Source organism: Daphnia pulex, chromosome 6 (genome assembly GCF_021134715.1).
Source record: "Daphnia pulex isolate KAP4 chromosome 6, ASM2113471v1".
NCBI lineage: Eukaryota > Metazoa > Arthropoda > Branchiopoda > Diplostraca > Daphniidae > Daphnia > Daphnia pulex.
In genome coordinates this window covers 2080160-2100602 of record NC_060022.1, presented here as the reverse complement: position 1 = coordinate 2100602, position 20443 = coordinate 2080160, and the positions used below count along the sequence as shown (strand labels likewise).

The 20443-nt window shown below is 39.5% G+C and overlaps 4 protein-coding genes across 13 annotated transcripts; all 4 read left to right on the top strand.

The window, feature by feature from the left end:
- The first annotated feature begins 25 nt into the window (after window positions 1-25).
- LOC124196363 lies at window positions 26-7342 on the top strand. Its single transcript, XM_046591392.1, has 17 exons — window positions 26-375; window positions 458-617; window positions 681-866; window positions 932-1053; window positions 1112-1278; window positions 1347-1515; window positions 1583-1907; window positions 1968-2435; window positions 2495-2893; window positions 2954-3228; window positions 3291-3393; window positions 3447-3805; window positions 3877-5184; window positions 5250-5699; window positions 5761-5908; window positions 5979-6241; window positions 6302-7342. Exons 1-17 carry the CDS (start codon window positions 310-312, stop codon window positions 7271-7273), a joined length of 5940 nt encoding a protein of 1979 aa, XP_046447348.1. The 5' UTR covers window positions 26-309; the 3' UTR covers window positions 7274-7342.
- Window positions 7343-8151: 809 nt separating this feature from the next.
- On the top strand, window positions 8152-10497 carry LOC124196366. 4 transcript variants are annotated; one of them, XM_046591398.1, is made up of 5 exons: window positions 8152-8643; window positions 8734-9139; window positions 9209-9413; window positions 9478-10003; window positions 10076-10497. In XM_046591398.1, exons 2-5 carry the CDS (start codon window positions 8843-8845, stop codon window positions 10248-10250), a joined length of 1203 nt encoding a protein of 400 aa, XP_046447354.1. In that variant the 5' UTR covers window positions 8152-8643; window positions 8734-8842; the 3' UTR covers window positions 10251-10497. The 4 variants fall into 4 exon arrangements, with proteins under 4 accessions (XP_046447354.1, XP_046447353.1, XP_046447355.1 ...); XM_046591397.1 differs by having other exon boundaries at window positions 8731-9139; XM_046591399.1 differs by having other exon boundaries at window positions 8152-8676.
- An 899-nt stretch (window positions 10498-11396) lies between these two features.
- Window positions 11397-15124, top strand: LOC124196361. Of its 5 annotated transcripts, none has more exons than XM_046591385.1 (7): window positions 11422-11689; window positions 12059-12251; window positions 12338-12413; window positions 13374-13781; window positions 13851-14055; window positions 14120-14630; window positions 14703-15124. In XM_046591385.1, the coding sequence occupies exons 4-7, from the start codon at window positions 13482-13484 to the stop codon at window positions 14875-14877; spliced, it is 1191 nt and encodes a 396-aa protein (XP_046447341.1). In that variant the 5' UTR covers window positions 11422-11689; window positions 12059-12251; window positions 12338-12413; window positions 13374-13481; the 3' UTR covers window positions 14878-15124. The 5 variants fall into 5 exon arrangements, with proteins under 5 accessions (XP_046447340.1, XP_046447341.1, XP_046447342.1 ...); XM_046591386.1 differs by having other exon boundaries at window positions 11429-11680; XM_046591384.1 differs by having other exon boundaries at window positions 11397-12251.
- Window positions 15125-16023: 899 nt separating this feature from the next.
- Window positions 16024-19763, top strand: LOC124196359. Of its 3 annotated transcripts, XM_046591376.1 has the most exons (6): window positions 16024-16878; window positions 16965-17040; window positions 18001-18405; window positions 18475-18679; window positions 18744-19269; window positions 19342-19763. In XM_046591376.1, exons 3-6 carry the CDS (start codon window positions 18109-18111, stop codon window positions 19514-19516), a joined length of 1203 nt encoding a protein of 400 aa, XP_046447332.1. In that variant the 5' UTR covers window positions 16024-16878; window positions 16965-17040; window positions 18001-18108; the 3' UTR covers window positions 19517-19763. The 3 variants fall into 3 exon arrangements, with proteins under 3 accessions (XP_046447332.1, XP_046447331.1, XP_046447333.1); XM_046591375.1 differs by lacking the exons at window positions 16024-16878; window positions 16965-17040 and adding an exon at window positions 17615-17909; XM_046591377.1 differs by lacking the exons at window positions 16024-16878; window positions 16965-17040 and adding an exon at window positions 17615-17919.
- Window positions 19764-20443: the final 680 nt, after the last annotated feature.

Here is a 20443-nt window from a genome sequence, read left to right as displayed (position 1 = left end):
CAGCCAATGGTATCTTTTATCTACGTGGATCCACGTTAGGCCTCATGAGAAACACGTGGAGACATTGTCTGATTAGCACACAATCTTTTAAATAAAAAATAAACATTAATCTAGATACCAATTACACTATTTTTATTCGTGTATTTTTTGTTACATGTTAAAGAATAATGCGAAGTAATTCACAAATTGAAAATGTATCTGTAAAATTAGTTTCTCAAATTTGCCCCTTGGATGTTGGATGGTCAGAATCAGATGTCTTCGTCTGTAAGCGATTGTCTGTAGACGGTGACGGATGTGTCTCTCCTGAGAATGGCCTCCATTGTTATAATTTCGGCACTGCTCATTGTTCCTTGTCGTTTGGCATTCAAGATACCGGTGAATTTAATTTTTTTTGGTTTTGATTCGTTTGTTGAATGTTTAGTCTTAATTCCTATTGTGGAAATGTTTCAATCATTAGGATAGTGAGTCGGCTGTAGCGAATTTGTGGTCAGAATTTGAACTGCAACTTCAGGACACTGTATTCCAGGCATTAGATCGTCATGAACGACATCGTCGAGCTGCTCCAGTTCAAGACGTTTGGACAGGATTCGTTCCCGATCTTTATCAGCATCGAGATCGTAAGTAGTCAGAAAGCGTGGCAGATCTTGTGGTTATCTTATTTCGTGATTTTAAAATGTTAGAATTGGTGGTGGATTCTGTGAACATCGTTTCTTCCAACACGCTGCAATGTCCAAGCCAAAATGAAAATGAAGTATTGCTCGATTCGGTGCAATATGAGAAACGGAGATACACGTTAGTAACTTGTGGTGATCGCCTCAACTTGTATCGTCTGAATTCTAACGCTCTCCAACTCATGGACTATAAAAGTAAATATAATTTGTGCTGGATTGTATTTGTTGGAACAATATGTCATCATTGTTTGTACTTTTAGTATTGTCTGATAATGCAATATCCCTTGAGCATTTCAAACTCTTCGACCCAGAAAGCGGCGAAATTCTTCTATTTCTGTTGGTATTAACACCAAAAAGTCTAGAGGTTTACAAAGTTCACAAGGCGAGTTTTGAATTAATACGATTTTTTCCGACAAATGCTAAATTTTCTATCATAACAGGACACACTGGAACTCTCTGTTAACCAACAGCTTATTAACGAGTTTTCAGGGTTGCGAGTGTTTGACGTGAATGGAGATATTTTTTGCATGTTAGCTAAAAAGACAGATAATCAGATAAGACCTGGAATCTTCAAGTTGGCCTTGAATAAAGGCCAAATTCACTTCGAGTAAGTACATCGTATTTATTTTCCTGTAATTATTTATCACGTAATGTATTCTGTTTTCCATCCGACAGCCTGGTGACGACATCCTCATTCACCGACAACTCTCCGATACAGATATGTACCGTTGATGGCCAAGGGCATCTGTTTCATTACGACGTTGATCAGAAACGGCTCAACACTTATCTGTTTGACACTCTTCAACTAGAACATCACCAGATAATTGAGGCAGAAGGAGTTAAGGTAAGTGGTCTTCTATTGTATTATTTAGAAGAATTCAGGTAGTTATTTTTAAATCCCTCTTCCGCAGGATTTTCAATGTTTCCGGATAGGTTCGACTCACTACTTGGCGTTTGCCACATTTCAATCTATGAAAATCTTCCAGTTCGTCGATGGTTTCTACGAGGCATTACAAACTTTGCCTCTTCAAGGCGTGTCGGTCATCAAGCCTTTATCGCCACCAACTTACCGCGACGATACTTTTCTATTAATCAGCGGATTTAATGTGACGTCATTTGAAGCTTTCGTCAATATTTTGCTGCTAGATGCCTCGTCACTTACATTCGTACCCATGCAATCGACTTGCTCCGATCCAATCGCTATAGATTCACCGCCTAAGAAAATAAAACCTTCGGGTAAAATACTAAATTTTTCTGTCATGTACATTAAATCACAGACTAATATTTGGTTCCTAGACATTGGCTGCCTCACATCTATCGACAATTTGGATTTCAGCTCACTCACGTCAATCATTCTCGATCAGCAATTACTACTGGTCATTTCTGAAGGATCAGTAGGATGGATTTTTACAGTCGATGTCCACTTGGAGCCTATAGAAAATCCTGTAGCCCGACAACTACTCGGAGTTCAAGGTCGCATCGACGCGACTACTTCTGCAGCTGAAAAGGCTGGTGCCAAATCGCGCGAATTTCTCGAATTTTCCAAAGGAATAGTACTGTATGATAGTGATGTCAAACTGAAGGGCTCGTGGAAGGTGAGAACGATTGAGGTACCGGAAGTTACACTGGAGAAAATCAATCAAACTGAAGTTGATTTCAATCCGGAATCCTGGATCCCCGGACTTGATGTCATTGTCGGTGATATCCAGAAAAAGATGACTGAACTAGAAAGACTGCTTGACGACATTGATGGTCGTTTACAAGGTAAAGTGATTAAACATAATATTTGATTCATTTTTATTTTACTATTATTTGATTCACAGGTACAATCCAAAACGCTACTCAAGATAACATCGATTTTGGGCACCTTATCGTCGACGGGTCAATGTTAATCAATCAACTCGAAGTAACCAAATTGTCTGTTGAGAAACTGAATGGACTACCTTTCGACCCTTTGGTCACCGATGTAGTCCGGCTTGATTCCGAGCGAATGATAGAGAGTCTTGTGTTAATGGGGACACTGACAACCGATGCCCTTAGCGCCAAACAAATCAACGGCATTTTAGTTGAAGATGTTCTTGTGAAAAGTGACAAACATCCTAAAATCACTGGTAACCTCATCGTCAACAATAATGTTAGCGTTGTCGGAGACGTAATCGTTGGTGGAACTGTTAACGGAATCGATTTGAGTAGTGAAATTTTGACTTCAAATGATACCCTTGGTAAATATTATCACTTCGTTCTGTTATTAAAGACAATAACATTTTTTTTTATTATTATAGACTCAATTAATTTCGGTGATGATGTGATCGTTGTCGATTTATCTGTCGATGGACACCTGAACGGAGTTGATGCTTCGCATGTGCTACCTAATGTCGTCGTCGATCAAACACTTGACGTTCAGCTGGATAACGTCCATTTCGACCATTTGGTGATAGACGGAAATTTGGAGATAAAATCTGACATGGTTAACGACATCGATATAATGGCTTTGAATGCCAGCGCTATTAGATTAGACGCTGACCAGCTTATTGAAGGCAGCATCGTTTTTAAACAAGTATGTTTAGGTTTGCAACGCAAAAAAAATTTTATTTCATAATTCCGCTCATTTCTGTATAGGGTGTTACTGCTGAAAAGTTTCTCCAAGTTGAAATCATCAACGGAATTAATTTTGATGACTTCATAACTAAAAACACAAGTTTGGACGACATCGTCATGACTGGTATATTCTTTAATACGGTTATATAGCAGATTTATTTCAAATCTGCTTTGCAGGAGAAAAAGTTTTCCATGGGGACGTTACCACCCGTGTACTTCATGTTGAAAAAACAGTTAACAACCATCATCTTCATAACGCCCTTACACTCGATACAAATCAAACTGTTGAGGGAGCATTGCGTTTGTTAAATGGATTTGAAGTTCCTACTGGAGATTTAACCGTAGAAAATGTCAATGGGGTTGACTGGAAAGCTGTCAGGGAACACGGAGTGCATCCTGCTATCTTAAAGCTGCAAGGAATAAATAAGAACGTCACCATTCGTAATTTATGCTCAATTGATGGTTCTTTGGCTGCCGGACACTTAAAGGTAAACGGAGAAAGCCTTGAAGACCTCCTGAACGACATTGTTTATTCCGTAAGTAAAAATATTTTCTCATTAAATTTTATCAGATTTTATAGCTTTCATTATAATTTTTCTTCATGCAGAATGGCGTCGACGTTGTAATAACTGGCCCCAAGAAATTTTCCTCATTGAAGATAAATAGTCTGCAGGTTGACGGCTACATAAACGGGTTGAAGTTACTGGAGGAGTTGCTTACATCCAGCACTGATCAGACTATTACTGGCCGCTACGATTTCCAACGTTTTGTCGACTTTTCTGCGCTGGATGTTAAGGGCCGTCTTAACAAATATGACTTGGATGAGCTGCTAGGAAGTGTATTGCAATTTGACGATAACTTCAATTCGGTAACATGCCGCTTGAAATTCTACCACGTCAGTGTTAGTGATGAAATCATAGTCAACGGATCTATCAACGGATTTCCCACGGAATTAATGGTGCTCGACGGTGTGGATCAAACTTTCACTGCGCCACAAAAACTAGTCTCTCCAGATTTCAGTTCTTTGACCATTGGAGGCAATCTGAATATGACGGACGCTTCAAACCATGTCAACGGATTAGATTTGGACCTCTTCGACCGCCGCAGAGTTACCGTCTCCACGGATCAATGGATTAGAGGCGCTTGGGCGGTCGGCAATATTTCAGGAGATACACTTTCATTCCGAACACTGAATGGCCTCACTGTGGATAAGTGGAAATCGTCTTTCGTACACGCGCACTCCCCAACTGCTCAGACAATCAAAGCTGATTTATTCGATATAAATGTGTTGGAAGTCAAAGGCGACATCATGACTTCATCGAATAAAATTAACGACTACGATCTTCACTGGCTAAGTCAAGTGGCTGGAGACATACGTGAAAAATTAGTTTTTAACACTAGCGTGTCTTTTGAGCATCTGGAATCGGAGCAAATTCGTGTAAGCGGAACTGTGAACGGCTTCTCGCTTCAGCGACTCAAGGACGATGTTGTCCATCATAATCAGAAGCCCCGCGTTACAGGAGTCAAGAAATTTAAAACAGTTCAAGTGAAAGGAGATGTGGACGCCGAACTGGTGAACGGCCGCCGTTTACTCGACTCATTTTTGCACATCAGCGCCGACCAAACGATCGAATCACCTATTAAATTCGCAGATCAAGTTATTGCTGGCGATATGAAAATGATTGGAGACTCGACTACTCTCAACGGGGTGCCAAACTCGCTGCTGTTCTCCTCCCAAACGCTGACTCATAACATCCACCGCGGTGACATCATTTTCGAGCAACAGATCGATGTAGACTCTCTAGAGATAAAATCACTACAGGGCGAGAATTGGGAGCAGTTGGTTTCCTCACTGGCACGAATCAATGATACAAATATATTCACGGGGACTGTTACATTCACCAGTCCCGTCAAGGTTAGTAGAGGGCGGTTCAAATATGTACATTTCAAATTGATTTTATCACTGTATGTGTATTTTAGATTGAAGGCGCGTTATCGGTTGAAGAGCTGAATGGTGTCGACGTGAAGAAGTTTATCGAAGACGTTGTTCTTGTCGATGTCGATGCAAACATCACGTCTCCGAAATATTTCGATCAGCTGGAAACTGCTCGGCTGTCTACACACAGTCTGTCAAGTGATTCAGTGTATCCGGATATAATTAGCACGGCGAGAGATGCCATTCGGCTTGACGTCAGTGATATTGTGAACGGAACAATGGTTTTTGAAACAATCTCAGTCAACCGGAATGTGAAAGTTTCCAAGCTGAACGACCAACCTTTTCCTTCTGGCTTTGTTACGCTAGACACTGACCAAGAGCTACCTGACTCCATGGTGGTTGATAAAGTAATCATGCTCGGTGACATCATACTGGAAGACGGAGCCCGAGTTAATGGATTCGACCTCAAGGCGGAATGTGCAAACACTTGGATGGTGACAGCAAAAAATAATTGTTTATTTGAAATATGTTCTTACAGCCGCTTGTACTTTACAGGTGGATGGGGACGAAAAGATTGAATCGCACAAAGTCTTCCAAGGCCAAGTCGATTTATCAGGAAACCTCACGGTTACTCAGAAAGTGAACGGAATACCTGACTTTGGACAGGAAGTTGTGATGCTTGCGAATGTTGGATCTGTCTATGGTAATTTAATTATGGCGCCACCTTTTTTCATTGAATAATTCTACATTTCCTTGCTACTTTCATTTACTAGGAGCTCCGCAATTCAGTGACCTTACGATCAGTGGTAACGTTGTGAATGTTGGACTGACAAATGATATTGATTTGGCTGATTTGGCATCGCGAGCGCTCTACCTTGATGCGCCTATCAACACCAATGCCGTATGGTCCTTAGGAAATGCTATGATTCATGGCGGAAATTTCTTGCTACCAGTTGAAGCCAAGATCAATGACAATTCTTTCAACGTTGGCCAGTTAACTGGCATTACTAGCTTCGTCGAACCGCGAATACTAAAGGTATTGCAGTGCAAAAATCGCAATGCCTTTCATTTTCATTAATTTTACGTTGAACGATAGGTAGAGGAAAGAAACGTATATAATGCAGCCTTACAATGGCATGATGCGTTGCGACACGCGTATTTCAAGATGGATCACTTGGATCTCAGTCAGACCATCAGTCTGCCGCACCAAGTCACTGCGCTTTCCGAATTACAGATGAACGACACTTCACTTCTCTTCATAGGGACCCGCGGAGGTTCAATGGTCTACAGTCGCAAGTCAAATGAAACGAGCTACAGTCTAGCTGGCATTCCTCCGGACACGGGCAACGTGTCGAAATGGCTTGCGTTGCCACCTGATTCTGCAGCGAGTCTCTCTACAACTGGAACAAAACTTTGGCGCATCGTTTCGTCTGATCCTTTCCGCATGGACTTGGTTAAGGATTTTGGATCAGATGTGGTGGACATAACTGACGAAGCTATCCATAATCTTCGATCGGTGTCGACTAGCGGAAATGCCAGTAAAACAAATTCAGCAGTGGCGTCGTTGGGCGGAGTGCAAGTGTACGAGCGCATGAAGACGCCAGCAGAAATGTCCAATTCTAACGGGCAATGGAATTCCGATTACAAGATGCACAACTTCCGCTTGGGTTCCAAATCGATGATTGCCCTCATCATGACATTCTCACCCGAGGTATTGGCAAGTGTTGTTGGTTGTCCGGGTGTGCGTTTATTTAGCACAAACACCGGTTCCATGAAGTTGGAACACATTATTCCGGCGTGTGACGTCCGCGCCATCACAACTTTCAGTCACGGTAACTTGCCTGATGATTATCTTCTGTTGGCTGAGCACGAGGCCGTTACCGTCTACCACTACGAAGGGGCCAGTGGATACGTTCAAAAATTCCGACTTCCTTACCCGACTGCCACTGCTCTTCATTCTTGGTCCATCAAATCTGGAAGTGACAGTGATCTTCTTGTGGCTGTGGCCAAAGCTGACCGTGTAGCCATTCACAATTCTGTTACGGTTGGTGATTATATTGTGGATTGATTATTTAAGTTTGTATATTATTGTTGTCGATGAATGTGTTGACACATATTACAGTTAATCTAATCCTCATTTTTTTTTCTGGAGTTTCAGATTTTGTAGCTTGTAGCAACTTGCGCAACAGTCTGGCTAGCGCGGTAATTATTTAAATAGCGATCATTTGGTTTGAAGGTAACTCCGTAACCGTCTCGGTAATAGGTACCTAACTTCATGACTAAGCAATCTATGGAGAGACTACATTTAGGTAGCCAGCATCTATACTTTCACAATGGAGCCTACTTTATTCGCTGAACAAAGAACGCTTGTATAGATTTCTAAAGAATGACGAATTGTAAAGACAACGTTGATGTTTTATGGTGAAATCAGTTTCTGAGGGACAAGAATGGATTGTGACTAGGCCAAGTGGTAGGGGCGTTGTCGATTTCGGGAAAACCTGCATAGCGGTGAGAAACCTTGACCTATCTGAGATTCTCGATTCCGCCATTACGATTGAAATGGAGATAAACCCGCATTTTCGGCTTTTTTTATAGCTCCATGCTCCAACTGTGCTTGAAATCGATCAGACCCAAAAACAATATTTACCATACTCTTTTAGTCGTTATAACCTCCAAAATCTCTCCAGTTAGCACAGATGACTCAGCCAAATGTACACGACTGTGATATAACAAAACTTTTGATAGCATCACTACGATAGTACGATACAGTAAAATGTGCCGTGTTAACAGTGTATGGCTACCATAGAAGGAACAAACACGTTTAGAAAATATTTGCTCTACACTCGAGCTTGTTTCCAACGCAGTATTACGCCAGACTTCCGTGTCTTTTGGTGCCGCGCGCAGAAGGTCGGTCAATCGGAAGTTGAAACGCCCAAAAAAGTTGGGTGTGACTGCAAAGCATTCTGGGAGTGGGTGTTGGCCTTCCGTCTCATGACCTTCTTAATCATAATGTTTATTCCTTTTCTGGTATGAGATTGATTTCTTTCCTCTGATTAATGCCCATTTCAAGGTGATCCCGTACACTGATTTGTTCGTGACTCGGCCGTTTTTTGTTCTACCTATTTAATTACCAACCTGTCGCGGATGGTTTACACCAGTTTACACTGCACGCTTATGCCGCTTGCCTTTCTCTTTTTCGATTGTAGAACTATAGTAATTTTTTTTTTGCCTTTGAAGGGTGACAACCAACATCTCTTTCATGCGAGAACGAAAAAAGAGGCAGGAGCAAGAGTGGACTGGTTAGTCTATCGTAAATCCCCTTTGGCTGTGGACGGGTCCATCGTGTGTTCTTAGAAATTGTGCAACTCAAGAACGAATTCCACCCAGATATTTTGAAGTAGTCGCCAGTGGTTTGCTACTCCTCACTCATCAAGCACGGTATAAGTAATCGTCTTAATTAAAACAGATTAAGTAATAATAAGGCAAAATTATTTTGACGTAATCTAATATACATTTTTTTTATAGAAGAATTGCAGTTAATTAAACAAAGACAGGGTTTGTTTCGCCATTCCAAAGAGTCGAGGTGAAAACCCAGACAAACCTGTTTTTGTTGTCAGAACACGAAGAATTTAAGGAAATGTTGGCTTCAGCAATAATATTTGCGACTGCTGTCGCACTGGTATCGGCAAACAACGCTCCAACCTATCCTAGTGATGTCTCCAGTACGGCCGGCAATTCTTATGAGAGTTATCCTCCGTTTAATGGTGCAAAAGTTCCACAAAATGGGAAACCATCTAATTCTTCTTATCCTGATGATGGCTGTGGAGACTATTCTGTCCGATTTAAAGGCGATGGATACTGTTATCCTCTTCTGAAGAAAGGCCCTTGCGAGAATGTGTTGTTTTGGATTACGGTCGACCCGTATACTTATGAGGTGGGATTTTTTAAAATAATTAATAATGTTCTTTTATTTTATCCAATATTTTTTGTGCAAAACTTTTAGGGAATATGTACTCCTCGCCTTTGTGGTAGAGAAAAAGTGTTCGTCGGTCGAGATGGTCTTTGTCACGATATTTACGATACTAAAGAGTGCCGAGGAGGTAGGCGTCTTTATTACTCGGCTTACGGAGATCCAATTTGTGATTGTCCTGTTGGGCAATATCCATTCCCATCAGAGGATGACGATTGCGTTCCTTTATTTACCCAAGGTACAGTAAACGCCAATTTTCCCAAATTATTTGTTAATTAATTTCTTTTGATGATTTTTTTAAGGGCCGTGTCCAACCAATCAGGTTGTATCCGTTAGTGCATCGGGTAAATTAGAGTGTGCCCCCAACACTTGTCAACTAGTTGATAGATATCAGGACTTCCTCCTGCAATTGGTCCCGGTTAAACAATCAAGAATAAGTAACGATGACGAAGACGATGAATATGGATACTGCTATGCGTTAGGCACTCGAGGACCTTGCTCACCTTCTGAACTTTTTGGTTACAACATCTTTAGCTCTCAGGGAGAGTGTGTTGACATGGATGACCCTAGAACGCCATACTTTTCTTCTCCGGAAGAGAACGCAATTTTAGATGATGTCTTTGATCGGGCCGCAAACGAACCCATAAAAACAAAGAATAACAAAAGTAATACGTTTTTTCGTGCACAACGTTTATCAAGAAAACGAAGACAAGGACCCAATACTTTTGGGATATTCCAACAGCCAAGTAGAATTCCAACATCTCTCCTAAATCCCTGCCAAACTGGCGGTCGAAACGGAAATAATTTCAAGTGTGCAAATCCTTTGGTGTAAGTTATTTAGATGCAAATTAGCAAACAACTAAGGGCACTTGATAATTTCTGTAATAATTTCTCTTACAGTCCTAGTAGACCCGTCCGCGACGTTAGTCAGCCTGTCAGTCCTGCTTTCGGTTGCCGACCAAATGATTTCTTGCAAGCTACTGGACAATGCGGTGGCAACCGTGGGCCAGCTAGCTGCGGACCTTCCTACCAATTCATCCCAGCTACAAACCAATGTAGACCAATACGCTTTTGATAAGGAATTGCCTGAAAAAGATTCGATACAGTTATATTATTAAATTCCGATAATTTGAATTTCGGCCTGGTATCCTTTTCGTAATTAATTGTTCCGACTATCTCACTTGGAAAACTTATCTATTTTAGGAAACAAACCGGCATATAAGTAATTAAACAAGATAGTGGATAATCCTAAAATTCACTTCTCAATATTTGTATAAGAAATTTCGTAATTGATGCGAAAATACAAGTCTCTTGATATCGCACAGTTATTAAAATCACTCAAGTTTCTTCTGTTCTAGCTTTCCTAATTTAATTTTGCTACGTCTTAATTTAACTAAGAACTTTTGTACGATACTTTAACAAACATTTTGATGAATTAAGTGTCAGCTGTTTGAGACGCCGTATGCGAAATGAGATAAGGAGAAGCCGAGTAGGTAAGCGGTGAACGTGATTGCCCGGAGCACATTGTGAATACGGACAAACGCAACTCACTTTTGTGTAACATCATGATTTATAATAAAATTACAAAGTGCTACATGGAAGGGCTATTCCCAAATAATAGTTTTTTTTTTATCATTTTTTACCAGTATACTACTTACTACCTTTTGTGCTGTGGGGATTTGTCAATATCTCTAGCTGGGATAACCTTTATATTCCTACTACAGCTTGACAAACATTCTGAAATTCCCAATTCTATTGAGGACAGTGAGATAACAAATTTTGGTTGGACTGAGGTCCCGCCAACCTTGGATATTGTAAACCAACTATTATGAAACGTTCAATCTTGAGGAGAGTTGCAATAGCAATTAATTTTGAAGTTTCACATAGGGGATTCGAGACAACTGAAAAATTCCTTTTGCTTATTCGTTGGAAGTAATGTTTTGTATAGTCGCCTATAAAAAGTAATTTTCAATTCTGCATAATCAGTAAGTTATTTACTGATTTGCACCAAAAGCTTAATTTATTCTACACTTTTATGGCAGGTTTTAGTGCAATAATAGCACCTCAAACCTCAATTACGTACATCACCATGCATCAACTAACTGTACTACTTCATGCCTCAGCCCCGCTTTTTTTTCAAACGAACTTGCGAAACTGTTTCCATCTAGCGGGGGGAGAAACCGACCCACCCAAAAAATTGGCAGCACCGCTTCAGGAAAGTTCGTCTGCGACTCCGCCATTTCCGCATAAAAATTGGCATTGAATTAGTCGCAGGTACAAACTTCGAAGTGTCCGTTGGTCTTCCAATTCATCGTAGTGTCAGTTTATAAAAGGTTCAGCAATAGAAATGTTTGATCATAGTGTACATTTGCGACGAACGGACTTAATTTGTCCGTTCACATGAAGTATTCATTTGTTTCTCGATTGCCCAATCGTCCCAGATCCTCTTGCATTTGGTTGAAAAACAAAATGTTTAAACGAGCCCAGGATTCCCAGATCACGTTGGTAAAAGAAGTGAGGAACGATGGATTGTATCGCCTGCATTGGATTTTTTTTTAAATATCCCTTCTCAAAAGGGACAAAGGACACAAAATGTGTTTTTATTAAGTCCATCTTTGTTGACACAATGTTAGACAACACCATAACTTAGCTCAAAACAAGCTTTTCAAGTTTCAAGTACAGTTTGACTGTTGAAGTTGTCTCTTTTTATCAATTATGCAACAGTGAAGAACAAGTACCTGATCAAGTCAACTCGAGCTTTCAGTCTTAGTAACGTCTTATTACTTGAACTCTTGAACTGCTAATACTAGACATCATGTTTGCCTGTAATAGTAGGATTTCCAGTAGAGTCTTTAGTCTTATCTGTGTATCAATACTGACCAGATTCCACATTAAGCAACATAATATCGCTGTGAAGAAAAACATTAACCAGTGAGAAGAATGTCAACTTATTGGTGTCGTCGTCCCTTCGGGATCGTCGATAGGCAACCAGTTTTCGCCTACGTGTTCCAGAGTTCGAAGAATATATTGATAACCCCAAGATCGTTTTCATTCAACTGCTGACATTATGTAACCGGTAAGTTTTTGTTTTCTTCAGTTTTGCAATTTTTGGCTTCCATCAATTATACTGTTTGAAGACATTTTGATTTTCTATTTGTTTAGGTTCGTTTTGATTTGTGGAATTGTTGATGTTCCATGTGATGCACGTGTAACCACCGGAAACGTTCGTCGAGTCGAGGTATGATCAAAGATTATTTTTGTTCTTTGTAAAGAGAATATTTTTTTTTCAATTCTGGGGACGGGAAAGCGATTATTTTTCATGATTATTTAAACAATTCTTTAGCGTTACACCGCAATAGATTACCACATTTATTTCCCCCGGAAAACTGGGCTTTAGACGAATAGACGTAACCCATTAAATTTTCATTAGACTGAAAGAGGGAAAGAGCAGAGCAGCTTTAATGACCTTGCAAAATAATTAATGCCATGGTTTAGAATTAGGAAATCTTCAAGAGACTATAATAGCATTGCCAAACATGCCAATGATGGAGTAGTTACGTCAGATAAATGGACACTTTGCTGCTGGAACTCTTGTCGGTTTTAATCATAGTCGTCGGATTTCCAAACATGGGATTCATCGTCGTCGTACGTGTTAATCTTATAACGTGAACTTCAGGATTGGCTTTCACGAACCACTTTCATTCTTTGCTCATAAAACTACAACCTACGAGCTGGGGGCCTATTTGTTAGGAAAAAAGTCGTTCCTGATAATACCAGTATGACCACAATTAATATTCACTTGGCGTTGCAGTGAAGGTGTTATCTAATCTAGTGGTTCAATTCAAGTAACACTAGCAATAACTTACCAGACTTTCCGTTAAAATGTGGTTTTTGGTCGTTGCTTATGAAGTGTGAAACATACATCTCTTTCATGAGAAAACGAAAAAAAAAGCAGGGGCAAAAGTGAACTAGTTTCTCTATCGTAAATCCCCTTTGACTGTGGACGAACATCGAGTGTTCTTAGAAATTGTGAAACTCAAGAACGAATTCCATGCAAATATTTTGGCGTATTGCCAGTGGTTTGTTACACCTCAATCATCAAGCGCGGTACTAATAAGTATCCTAAAGAAATCGGATTAATTTATATGGTTGACTAAATTATTTTTACATAATGTATAATGTTTTTGTTTTTTCATAGAACGATTGCAGTTAATTAAACAAAAACACAGTTTGTTTCGCCATCACAAAGAGTAAAGGAAAAGCCCAGACAAACCCGCTCTTTTTGGAACACGAAACATTTAAGGAAATGTTGTTTTCAGCAATAATATTTGCGACTGCTGTCGCACTGGTATTGGCAAACAACGCGCCAACCTATCCTAGTTATATCTCCAGTACGACCGACAAATCTTATGGAAGTTATCGTCCGTTCAATGCTGCTGCTCCAGTTCCACAAAATAAGAAACCATCTAATGCTTCTTTTGCTGATGATGGGTGTGGTGACTCCTCAGTCCGATTTAAGGGCGATGGATACTGTTATCCACTTCTGAAGAAAGGTCCTTGCTATAGTGTGTTGCTTTGGATAACGGTCGACCCGTATACTTATGAGGTGGGATTTTTTAAAATAATTAATAATGTTCTTTTATTTTATCCAATATTTTTTGTGCAAAACTTTTAGGGAATATGTACTCCTCGCCTTTGTGGTAGAGAAAAAGTGTTCGTCGGTCGAGATGGTCTTTGTCACGATATTTACGATACTAAAGAGTGCCGAGGAGGTAGGCGTCTTTATTACTCGGCTTACGGAGATCCAATTTGTGATTGTCCTGTTGGGCAATATCCATTCCCATCAGAGGATGACGATTGCGTTCCTTTATTTACCCAAGGTACAGTAAACGCCAATTTTCCCAAATTATTTGTTAATTAATTTCTTTTGATGATTTTTTTAAGGGCCGTGTCCAACCAATCAGGTTGTATCCGTTAGTGCATCGGGTAAATTAGAGTGTGCCCCCAACACTTGTCAACTAGTTGATAGATATCAGGACTTCCTCCTGCAATTGGTCCCAGTTAAACAATCAATTATAAGTAATCATAAATACGGTAATGGAAATGGACAGGAACTGTGCCATGCGTTGGGCAGCTGTGGACCTTGCTCACCTTCTGAACTTTTCGGTTACAACGTCTTTCGCCCGCTGGGAGAGTGTGTTGATATGAATGACCCTAGAACGCCATACTTTTCTTCTCCGGAAGAGAACGCAATTTTAGATGATGTCTTTGGTCGAGCCGCAAACGAACCCAATAATAGGTTTTATCGTGCACAACGTTTATCAAGAAAACGAAGACAAGGACCCAATACTATTGGGATATTCCAACAGCCAAGTAGAATTCCAACATCTCTCCTAAATCCCTGTCAACCTGGCGGTCGAAACGGAAATAACTTCAAGTGTGCAAATCCTTTGGTGTAAGTTATTTAGATGCAATTTAGCAAACATTTAAGGGCACTTGATAATTTCTGTAATAATTTCTCTTACAGTCCTAGGAGACCCGTCCGCGACGTTAGTCAGCCTGTCAGTCCTGCTTTCGGTTGCCGACCAAATGATTTCTTGCAAGCTACTGGACAATGCGGTAGCAACCGTGGGCCAGCTAGCTGCGGACCTTCCTTCCAATTCATCCCAGCTACAAACCAATGTAGACCAATACGCTTTTGATAAGGAATTGCCCGAAAAAGATTCGATACGGTTATATTATTAAATTCCGATAATTTGAATTTCGGCCTGGTATCCTTTTCGTAATTAATTGTTCCGACTATCTCACTTGGAAAACTTATCTATTTTAGGAAACAAACCGGCATATAAGTAATTAAACAAGATAGTGGATAATCCTAAAATTCACTTCTCAATATTTGTATAAGAAATTTCGTAATTGATGCGAAAATACAAGTCTCTTGATATCGCACAGTTATTAAAATCACTCAAGTTTCTTCTGTTCTAGCTTTCCTAATTTAATTTTGCTACGTCTTAATTTAACTAAGAACTTTTGTACGATACTTTAACAAACATTTTGATGAATTAAGTGTCAGCTGTTTGAGACGCCGTATGCGAAATGAGATAAGGAGAAGCCGAGTAGGTAAGCGGTGAACGTGATTGCCCGGAGCACATTGTGAATACGGACAAACGCAACTCACTTTTGTGTAACATCATGATTTATAATAAAATTACAAAGTGCTACATGGAAGGGCTATTCCCAAATAATAGTTTTTTTTTTATCATTTTTTACCAGTATACTACTTACTACCTTTTGTGCTGTGGGGATTTGTCAATATCTCTAGCTGGGATAACCTTTATATTCCTACTACAGCTTGACAAACATTCTGAAATTCCCAATTCTATTGAGGACAGTGAGATAACAAATTTTGGTTGGACTGAGGTCCCGCCAACCTTGGATATTGTAAACCAACTATTATGAAACGTTCAATCTTGAGGAGAGTTGCAATAGCAATTAATTTTGAAGTTTCACATAGGGGATTCGAGACAACTGAAAAATTCCTTTTGCTTATTCGTTGGAAGTAATGTTTTGTATAGTCGCCTATAAAAAGTAATTTTCAATTCTGCATAATCAGTAAGTTATTTACTGATTTGCACCAAAAGCTTAATTTATTCTACACTTTTATGGCAGGTTTTAGTGCAATAATAGCACCTCAAACCTCAATTACGTACATCACCATGCATCAACTAACTGTACTACTTCATGCCTCAGCCCCGCTTTTTTTTCAAACGAACTTGCGAAACTGTTTCCATCTAGCGGGGGGAGAAACCGACCCACCCAAAAAATTGGCAGCACCGCTTCAGGAAAGTTCGTCTGCGACTCCGCCATTTCCGCATAAAAATTGGCATTGAATTAGTCGCAGGTACAAACTTCGAAGTGTCCGTTGGTCTTCCAATTCATCGTAGTGTCAGTTTATAAAAGGTTCAGCAATAGAAATGTTTGATCATAGTGTACATTTGCGACGAACGGACTTAATTTGTCCGTTCACATGAAGTATTCATTTGTTTCTCGATTGCCCAATCGTCCCAGATCCTCTTGCATTTGGTTGAAAAACAAAATGTTTAAACGAGCCCAGGATTCCCAGATCACGTTGGTAAAAGAAGTGAGGAACGATGGATTGTATCGCCTGCATTGGATTTTTTTTTAAATATCCCTTCTCAAAAGGGACAAAGGACACAAAATGTGTTTTTATTAAGTCCATCTTTGTTGACACAATGTTAGACAACACCATAACTTAGCTCAAAACAAGCTTTTCAAGTTTCAAGTACAGTTTGACTGTTGAAGTTGTCTCTTTTTATCAATTATGCAACAGTGAAGAACAAGTACCTGATCAAGTCAACTCGAGCTTTCAGTCTTAGTAACGTCTTATTACTTGAACTCTTGAACTGCTAATACTAGACATCATGTTTGCCTGTAATAGTAGGATTTCCAGTAGAGTCTTTAGTCTTATCTGTGTATCAATACTGACCAGATTCCACATTAAGCAACATAATATCGCTGTGAAGAAAAACATTAACCAGTGAGAAGAATGTCAACTTATTGGTGTCGTCGTCCCTTCGGGATCGTCGATAGGCAACCAGTTTTCGCCTACGTGTTCCAGAGTTCGAAGAATATATTGATAACCCCAAGATCGTTTTCATTCAACTGCTGACATTATGTAACCGGTAAGTTTTTGTTTTCTTCAGTTTTGCAATTTTTGGCTTCCATCAATTATACTGTTTGAAGACATTTTGATTTTCTATTTGTTTAGGTTCGTTTTGATTTGTGGAATTGTTGATGTTCCATGTGATGCACGTGTAACCACCGGAAACGTTCGTCGAGTCGAGGTATGATCAAAGATTATTTTTGTTCTTTGTAAAGAGAATATTTTTTTTTCAATTCTGGGGACGGGAAAGCGATTATTTTTCATGATTATTTAAACAATTCTTTAGCGTTACACCGCAATAGATTACCACATTTATTTCCCCCGGAAAACTGGGCTTTAGACGAATAGACGTAACCCATTAAATTTTCATTAGACTGAAAGAGGGAAAGAGCAGAGCAGCTTTAATGACCTTGCAAAATAATTAATGCCATGGTTTAGAATTAGGAAATCTTCAAGAGACTATAATAGCATTGCCAAACATGCCAATGATGGAGTAGTTACGTCAGATAAATGGACACTTTGCTGCTGGAACTCTTGTCGGTTTTAATCATAGTCGTCGGATTTCCAAACATGGGATTCATCGTCGTCGTACGTGTTAATCTTATAACGTGAACTTCAGGATTGGCTTTCACGAACCACTTTCATTCTTTGCTCATAAAACTACAACCTACGAGCTGGGGGCCTATTTGTTAGGAAAAAAGTCGTTCCTGATAATACCAGTATGACCACAATTAATATTCACTTGGCGTTGCAGTGAAGGTGTTATCTAATCTAGTGGTTCAATTCAAGTAACACTAGCAATAACTTACCAGACTTTCCGTTAAAATGTGGTTTTTGGTCGTTGCTTATGAAGTGTGAAACATACATCTCTTTCATGAGAAAACGAAAAAAAAAGCAGGGGCAAAAGTGAACTAGTTTCTCTATCGTAAATCCCCTTTGACTGTGGACGAACATCGAGTGTTCTTAGAAATTGTGAAACTCAAGAACGAATTCCATGCAAATATTTTGGCGTATTGCCAGTGGTTTGTTACACCTCAATCATCAAGCGCGGTACTAATAAGTATCCTAAAGAAATCGGATTAATTTATATGGTTGACTAAATTATTTTTACATAATGTATAATGTTTTTGTTTTTTCATAGAACGATTGCAGTTAATTAAACAAAAACACAGTTTGTTTCGCCATCACAAAGAGTAAAGGAAAAGCCCAGACAAACCCGCTCTTTTTGGAACACGAAACATTTAAGGAAATGTTGTTTTCAGCAATAATATTTGCGACTGCTGTCGCACTGGTATTGGCAAACAACGCGCCAACCTATCCTAGTGATGTCTCCAGTACGGCCGGCAATTCTTATGAGAGTTATCCTCCGTTTAATGGTGCAAAAGTTCCACAAAATGGGAAACCATCTAATTCTTCTTATCCTGATGATGGCTGTGGAGACTATTCTGTCCGATTTAAAGGCGATGGATACTGTTATCCTCTTCTGAAGAAAGGCCCTTGCGAGAATGTGTTGTTTTGGATTACGGTCGACCCGTATACTTATGAGGTGGGATTTTTTAAAATAATTAATAATGTTCTTTTATTTTATCCAATATTTTTTGTGCAAAACTTTTAGGGAATATGTACTCCTCGCCTTTGTGGTAGAGAAAAAGTGTTCGTCGGTCGAGATGGTCTTTGTCACGATATTTACGATACTAAAGAGTGCCGAGGAGGTAGGCGTCTTTATTACTCGGCTTACGGAGATCCAATTTGTGATTGTCCTGTTGGGCAATATCCATTCCCATCAGAGGATGACGATTGCGTTCCTTTATTTACCCAAGGTACAGTAAACGCCAATTTTCCCAAATTATTTGTTAATTAATTTCTTTTGATGATTTTTTTAAGGGCCGTGTCCAACCAATCAGGTTGTATCCGTTAGTGCATCGGGTAAATTAGAGTGTGCCCCCAACACTTGTCAACTAGTTGATAGATATCAGGACTTCCTCCTGCAATTGGTCCCGGTTAAACAATCAAGAATAAGTAACGATGACGAAGACGATGAATATGGATACTGCTATGCGTTAGGCACTCGAGGACCTTGCTCACCTTCTGAACTTTTTGGTTACAACATCTTTAGCTCTCAGGGAGAGTGTGTTGACATGGATGACCCTAGAACGCCATACTTTTCTTCTCCGGAAGAGAACGCAATTTTAGATGATGTCTTTGATCGGGCCGCAAACGAACCCATAAAAACAAAGAATAACAAAAGTAATACGTTTTTTCGTGCACAACGTTTATCAAGAAAACGAAGACAAGGACCCAATACTTTTGGGATATTCCAACAGCCAAGTAGAATTCCAACATCTCTCCTAAATCCCTGCCAAACTGGCGGTCGAAACGGAAATAATTTCAAGTGTGCAAATCCTTTGGTGTAAGTTATTTAGATGCAAATTAGCAAACAACTAAGGGCACTTGATAATTTCTGTAATAATTTCTCTTACAGTCCTAGTAGACCCGTCCGCGACGTTAGTCAGCCTGTCAGTCCTGCTTTCGGTTGCCGACCAAATGATTTCTTGCAAGCTACTGGACAATGCGGTGGCAACCGTGGGCCAGCTAGCTGCGGACCTTCCTACCAATTCATCCCAGCTACAAACCAATGTAGACCAATACGCTTTTGATAAGGAATTGCCTGAAAAAGATTCGATACAGTTATATTATTAAATTCCGATAATTTGAATTTCGGCCTGGTATCCTTTTCGTAATTAATTGTTCCGACTATCTCACTTGGAAAACTTATCTATTTTAGGAAACAAACCGGCATATAAGTAATTAAACAAGATAGTGGATAATCCTAAAATTCACTTCTCAATATTTGTATAAGAAATTTCGTAATTGATGCGAAAATACAAGTCTCTTGATATCGCACAGTTATTAAAATCACTCAAGTTTCTTCTGTTCTAGCTTTCCTAATTTAATTTTGCTACGTCTTAATTTAACTAAGAACTTTTGTACGATACTTTAACAAACATTTTGATGAATTAAGTGTCAGCTGTTTGAGACGCCGTATGCGAAATGAGATAAGGAGAAGCCGAGTAGGTAAGCGGTGAACGTGATTGCCCGGAGCACATTGTGAATACGGACAAACGCAACTCACTTTTGTGTAACATCATGATTTATAATAAAATTACAAAGTGCTACATGGAAGGGCTATTCCCAAATAATAGTTTTTTTTTTATCATTTTTTACCAGTATACTACTTACTACCTTTTGTGCTGTGGGGATTTGTCAATATCTCTAGCTGGGATAACCTTTATATTCCTACTACAGCTTGACAAACATTCTGAAATTCCCAATTCTATTGAGGACAGTGAGATAACAAATTTTGGTTGGACTGAGGTCCCGCCAACCTTGGATATTGTAAACCAACTATTATGAAACGTTCAATCTTGAGGAGAGTTGCAATAGCAATTAATTTTGAAGTTTCACATAGGGGATTCGAGACAACTGAAAAATTCCTTTTGCTTATTCGTTGGAAGTAATGTTTTGTATAGTCGCCTATAAAAAGTAATTTTCAATTCTGCATAATCAGTAAGTTATTTACTGAT